Source organism: Octopus sinensis, linkage group LG18 (assembly GCF_006345805.1).
Source record: "Octopus sinensis linkage group LG18, ASM634580v1, whole genome shotgun sequence".
Lineage (NCBI taxonomy): Eukaryota > Metazoa > Mollusca > Cephalopoda > Octopoda > Octopodidae > Octopus > Octopus sinensis.
Window position 1 is genome coordinate 5,934,944 of NC_043014.1, and position 6,976 is coordinate 5,941,919.

At 38.1% G+C, this 6,976-nt stretch overlaps 1 protein-coding gene across 2 annotated transcripts in view; it reads right to left on the reverse strand.

Annotated features, from left to right (window-relative positions):
- Positions 1 to 552: 552 nt before the first annotated feature.
- Positions 553 to 6,976, reverse strand: part of LOC115221650 — a 26,346-nt gene continuing 19,922 nt past the window's right edge. The window contains exons 2-4 of one of the 2 annotated variants that reach the window (XM_029791852.2): positions 5,518 to 5,563; positions 2,906 to 2,980; positions 553 to 1,183 (exon numbers count right to left, since the gene is read on the reverse strand). In XM_029791852.2, the coding sequence (XP_029647712.1) occupies positions 684 to 1,183; positions 2,906 to 2,980; positions 5,518 to 5,563 (621 nt within the window). In that variant the 3' untranslated portion in view covers positions 553 to 683. The remainder of the gene's footprint in view (positions 1,184 to 2,905; positions 2,981 to 5,517; positions 5,564 to 6,976) is intronic. The other variant, XM_036510675.1, reaches the window with a different exon arrangement.

Sequence of the window (6,976 nt, forward strand, 5' to 3'; positions counted from 1 at the left end):
CAATACTTATTTCGACTGTCTTTTGAAGGATTCATCGTGTGAATTCCACAGTCTCAGAAACTTTAAAATATACATTTAGTGATATTTCTAAAGTAGACGATAAATAGGTTTTATAAGAGATGGGGTAAGAATAGAACGGAAAGTTTCCTGATTAATAACGGCAAATAGAATGGATTGTGTGGAAGTATCTGGTTGTTGTTGAAAGAATCAGTTAAGTTCTGTGCGAAGTAATGTAGCGGTTCATGGCTCCTTGTCAGAATCCGAGTTGTAATTTGAAAACCAAGACGCCTGAGATAGTAGCGTCAAGCATTATATTTTATAAGGCTGGGCCAGAAAAGCTGATATAATTCTATGGAGGTACTTTATTTGGGGATTTTGCTGAATCATGAGACAGAAGACAAAATACTGTTAAACGAAATAGCATTTTACTTCAACATTGAATTTGGTAAACTGAAATTTTACAAAATGTGCTCTAGAATTTTTCAGGCAGATTAAGATTTTTACTTCGGGATATTTCTGGCATTCAACGTCGCCTCTTTTGTAAAGCTCTGAAAACTAGTACACAAGTTTATTGTAACGATAGACATAATTTAAAGAAAATATTAGGTAACACAATTAAAATTTTATATTATTTATTGTAATTCACAGACATCTTTTCATATGGAAGCGAATTTAATTTCTATTCAATGTTTACTGCACACAACGCAGGTTAATTCTCGACCATTGACATACGGTGGACATGGCAATGAACCACAACCAGCCTGAACGAAATACAATAAAGCTCCATCTTCGTCTCTGTAACCTGCTGGATCAGCTTCTGGTGCATGATCCACACACACATATTCATGTCTGCCCTTATGCCCGGGATGACTGGACATCAAATATCCTGAATACTCAGCTCTCCAACCAGCGTAACACTGTGTCCTGGCTGGTAACATCATAACAACAACAGGTTGTCGTGTCAAACAGACAGCGCACGGAACGTTGTGATCATTAAGTGCATTAGCGTTAGCAAAAGAAAAGAGTTTATTAAATAGGTAAGGTTTTAGTTGATATTCAGTGCCATGAATCCAACCTCCATCTACAACCTGTGCAGTATAATTGGCCCAAATGGGATCGTGGGGTAGACATAAGAGATTACTTCCGCCACCAGTATGGGAATAATATTGTCCACCAGCCACACCTAGAAATGGTAAGAATAAATCAAGTAAAAAATATATTAAGCAACATTATTAATGAAATAACGGAAACATTCATAACAGTTTGACCTTAAAAGAAGTCATGTTTAGTCACGTGTGAACGAATTGTGGTGTATGTGTTAGTGTTTATATGAGTGTAAGCTGTGTGTTGCTGAATGAGAGTGTGCATGTTTTCGCAGGTGTGTGTTTGTCTTCTCTACATATATGTGTGTGTGTGTTTGTTTGTGTGTGTATGTGTGTGTATTTGCGTGTGTTTGTGTGTGTCTGTGTGTTTTTGTGTGTCTGTGTGTTTGTGTATGTGCGCGCGCGTGTGTGTGTGTGTGTGTGTGTGCACGATTAGGTAATCGTGGTTGTGATGTGTATTATTACGTATGTTTGCATGGGGTAGATGTCTGTGTGTGGATGTAAACAAACGGAGAAAGGAAAGGGATTTTGTAGCGCATGTGGTCGTGATTTCCCGAAATGGAAAATTAGTCGTTCACGTTTGAACGGGAAAATTGTTGGTGAAGGGAATTGCATGTGGTTTGAGTAGAACAATACGAGAGACGGCAAGATGCAGAGAACTGGTGGGTAAGAGGGGATTAAATAATGTTTAGCCGACCATACGGGTGTGGCTGGCTATATCCATCGGTTTGTCTCGGACGAGTCAGGCCTACCACGAGACGTGCCTACCACATACTATAATATTATGATCACACAGATTTTATTTCATGCAAAGCATGAACTGAGGTGGGGTGAATTTTGAAGCTCATTGATGGCGTAGTGCTTAAGATGAATGGACAGCGATGTCGGCGATCGATAAAGGATATGTGTAGGGTTTATAGGGAGCAGATTCACAAAGGAAGCGAGGTTGGTTGGAGATGTGGGAAGCAGTAGCTTTGAATTGGAAGTGTCGGCGTTACCTTACAAAGATACACTGGACAATTAATGAGGCGAGGTGTTGCATGAAAAGAGATAGGTTAAAGGGGTTGGACGATTTCGGTAAGGCGGAGAAGAATAGAAGTGCAATATGTACTCAGTTGGGTTATCTCAGTGATAATTAGTCCCTCCATATTATTCTTAATAAATACAGTCCTTAGTTAGCTTTGTCCATTTCTAACAGTGTGTGGTTTGTCCATTCCACGTTGTACATTCTGCGTTCATGTCATTAACTATTTACAGTCACTGTCATCAATTGTAATTAGACCTTGTTCAATTTAGTCTATAACAACAATCAATAGACATTCTAGTTAATGATAGTCAAGTGGCCACTTTTCAGCTCTGGTCACTCACGTACAAAACCACCATCCGTAGCCAGTACAATTGATCACCAGTTAGCAGCCTCGGTATTTGATATCTACACTCCATACAAGTCAGCCAGGAGTTCTTGATCGCTATACTGGACTTCAGTCTAGCCTCTGTAATTTAACGTACATATATCTATATTCTGTAGTTAGACAACATCCTTTTCACCTGGTCCGTAGTAGATAACATTTAAAATTCTGATTTGACCAAATACCTACGAAGGAGTAAGCAGTTTTGTGCAGACTCTATATATCGCTTCAAATGTGATATATTAGATTATTTGCTTGAGTGTGTGTGCGTGTGCGTGAGAGAGAGGGTGGGAGAGAAAGAAAGGCAATAAAAAGAGAGAATGAGAGGTATAAAAAGAGAACAAGAGAAAGACAAAAAGAGAATGAGAGGTCAGAAATATAAAGAATACTAACCTTCATATACAAGTTTTGAATAAGGAGAACAAGTTGTTCTGCCCCACCGTGTATACAATGATCCGGGACCGGGCTCTGTGAAATTAAAATGAAACAATTTAGTTTAAAAGAAAGAATTCTTGAATCCTATACAAAGGAAGTTGTTGGCTTGGAAGGAATTGATAGAGAGGAGAGACATTTAGAATTTAAGAGAAAAATAATGAGTGAATGAATGAAAATCAGAATGAAAGAAGTAAATGATTCGCTAAGAATAAATTTTAAACGAAGAAAATTAGTCATTTGCCTATTGAGCCTGTTGTTGACGTTGATGTCAACGAATTGAGAGATTAATCTCAGAATATCAGAATGTGTATTTGGCTCCCTTAAGAACGGATGTTTGTTTTGTAGTTGAACTTGGATGTGAGTATATATATATATATTTGTCACCATGATAATGATAAAGTTCTTCTTTTATAGATATGTAGGCCAAATTATCAATTCTTGGTATCTGATGCAAATATTCATTGGTCAATTACAAATATCAGCTTGGTGTATGTCGCGAATAAGGCCATCATAGCTACAATATGCAAAGGACTCGAAGGAATAGCCATACCGCGTCATCCATCGAGAGAGATAACAGTATTTGCGGCCGGATCTTGAGTGGAGGAATCCATTCGGGAGATCTATTGCAGTCTCCACTCATCTTAATCTAGGATGCATGGGAAGGGAATACAAAATATGCGTGTTCCAGGACACCGAAGCAGGTCCAGAAGGGATCAACCGTTCATAATTGAGAATTAGACTGTCAAAACCGGACGAGACAAAACGCTGCCTGTTATATATAATCGGTGTCTCTTCAAGAAAGCTTCCTTACTTCGGAGGCGTACACTTGGAAGTAGGTTGGAAACTCCACCGTGCAGGTGTGCAACCAATTATGTCAGCACAGGCGGAAGTGGGATGCTCATAATCCCTGGCTTTCGGATTGGATTATGGAGTGTATCCAACTAGGTATTAAGGGATATCTCCTGAAGCTTAAGCAGAATGAAGGAAGTAAGTGCACGCAATAGTGAGGTCAAATACAAATCCTTCTTTAAGAAAGTCAATGCAGCTTTGGATATATTTGGGGTAAAGTCATTTGTCCTACAAGGAGACTTCAGTGCACACCTCGGCACTGGTAATCGTAAGAAGGATTGATTGGGTGGAATGACGTCAAATACCTTAATGCGGCGTCCATACTAGCATTCTTTGCAGGAAACGGACTCTCTATGATATAGATATCGTTTTAAGAGAGGGATATTTATAAGGGTACTTGGAATAGAAATGCTTTGTGACAGAGGTTTCCGATAGATGTTGTTGATAGGTGATGGGATAAGAAAAAGAACTGGTTTTCGACCGGTACTTTTTCAACTGAATACTTATTTGAACGACAGTCACTTAAAAGTAATAAAGCTCCTGGAGACAAGTACGTTCGGCTTCACATTTTGAAAAAAATTATATACATTCTCTGAGTGACCCGTGTATGCTAGGTGGATGGAACCTCTAGAAAAACACCAAGGCAATGGCAATCCGGGGTGATAATCACAGTTTTTGAAACTAAGACACCAGATAATGTGCTTTAATTATAGAAAGTTCTACACTGCATGTCTGGAAACGATATGTAAGGAAGTTGTCGCGCCCAAGATTACTGTCCTGGACACAGTACACCCGACCAGATAATCGTTCAAAGAAACGTTGAAATATTTCCAAGGGGAATACGCCGTAAACCATGAAAAGGCATCACACGACATGCCGTGTTGTATGTTGCGGATGGTTTACCAGGAATGTGAGATTAATGGGCAAATACTGGTTGCCATAAAGTACTTCTACGGATGTCCAAATGTTTGAATTTGCGTAAAAGTCGAAACATTTCAAGGTGGCGGTTGGACTTCAGTAGAATTGCACATCCTTAGTGCCCCTTACCATAAATTTTATTATCTGGATGGACATGTCACAGCCATTGTGGGAGCAGTATCTCATTTCGTCTGTATGGGGTCGGTCGACTGCTATTTGCAAACAACATGCTGCTATCTGACTCATGTCATGTTCACTTTCGACACGCATTGAATGGGTTGGCTGCCGAGTGCCCCAAGGCAGGGATGACTAACACAAACTCTGCAGGAAAGTGGAACATCGTTACTTCGGGAATCTATTCACGAGTGATTGGAAGCACAAGACTGAACAGATTGCCGAATTCTAGATATAAACGCATTGATGCGCTAGGTCGGGCATTCGATTCTCAGACGAACAATAGTTGGTACACTTATCGACGTAGCACTGCACACACACACACACTCATATACACACGATTTCATAGTATAAAGGAGTAACATTTTACTAAGGAAATTATTGTAAAGTAGAATATATTTTAAAATAGATTTAGGCGGCTCAGTATATATTATAGGGGAAATATGTATTAGTGATGTAGAACCAATTCAATGTTGGTGAAATTAGAAATCACTAGTTAAGGAAACAAGGGTAAATTAATTTAGCTAAACAGTGTAGAAATGAAAGCTGAATTCTTTATAATATTTAATCTCATTCCTGAACATTTCTTCAATGCCTTTGTCTTATACAATATAAAAATTAGTTCTTACTTGGTGCAGGTTTATCGTCGAGAGATTTCTTGGAGATGAAACGGTTCTGTGAAAGAATAGGAACAGCATCACATAAATAGAACTTGGGAGTATTTATTAACGTTTAGAACTTAAAACGATGCAATAGATGACATATTGGGACAGCTTCTTACGAAGATGTGAGAGGGACATCGACATTGATAATGTTTCCAATCTATAATATCATGTTACATCTTGCCGGTTTGCTTGAATTGGTCGCCCTTCTGTGCATCTGGTACTTTTTAAAATTTTATTTCATGCTTGCATATGGCAAATCATACACATTAAAGAGAAAGAGAATAATCCTGTTTTTTGTCGAGGACAGACTAATTTCGTTGTGTAAATTCCTGTTCATTTGAAGTTTGCTAGAGACGTAGAGCTGCGTAATATTCTGCTGACGTCAACACAAAACTCCCGACGCCAACCTTTCATGTACGGCGTCCTAATCCTTTTCCGCTGCGTGCTTAAACGAAACTCTGAAGGGAATTGTAGCCAGAGGATGTGGTCATGCTGGAGCACCACCTTCAGTGATACTGGTGAACAATATTCCGGAATTAAGCTGGAATACCAATATATCATTTGGCGTTCAATCGAATATCACAAAAATTAGTAAGAAAAATGTTAGGGAACATACATAGAAGGTTATTGATTGATTGTATACGAAAGGGATGAAGATTAGATTTCCTGTATACTGGTGCTATATTAACTCGTTATACTCTCCTCAAATGTAAACAAGTGTATATATGTGGATATATATATAAGTATGTATGTATGAATATATATATATATATATATAATATATATATATATATATATATATATATATATATATATATATATATATATACATACATACAAAATGGGACAAGAACGCAAAACATCCGCACAACTAGGTGATACAAATAGGGACAACAAAACATCCAGATAGACGATACAAAAAACACGGACGGGTCATTGGAAGCCTTTAATCATCAGTCAAGAACCGGATCATCCTCGCAATTTCGGCTGATTAATCTTGAGATTGCTCCAATCTGGCCAGCGCCAAGGAAAAACTAAGCTAAAAACATTCGATTCCTGGTTAAAAGAGGCATCGAATGTATACGAAACTAGGACGGAAAAACGGACGATGTTACACAAATATAAATACAAAAAAACAATTGAAATTATAATAATAACAGGACATAACAACAGGCGCCTTTCGACTGGAGACGAATTGAATTCAGCTGGCGTGTTGGGAGTTAAGCCTTACGGCAGAGGGAACGATATCAGTGTGGCAGTGACTGTGGTCAAAATAAAGGGTTTGCAGTCGGTCACGTGAGAAGAAAAGAGAGAGAAAAAGAGGAACAAAGAAATTAAATATAAATATATATATATTATATATATATATATATATATATATAATATACATATACAGATACACACACGCACATATACATATATT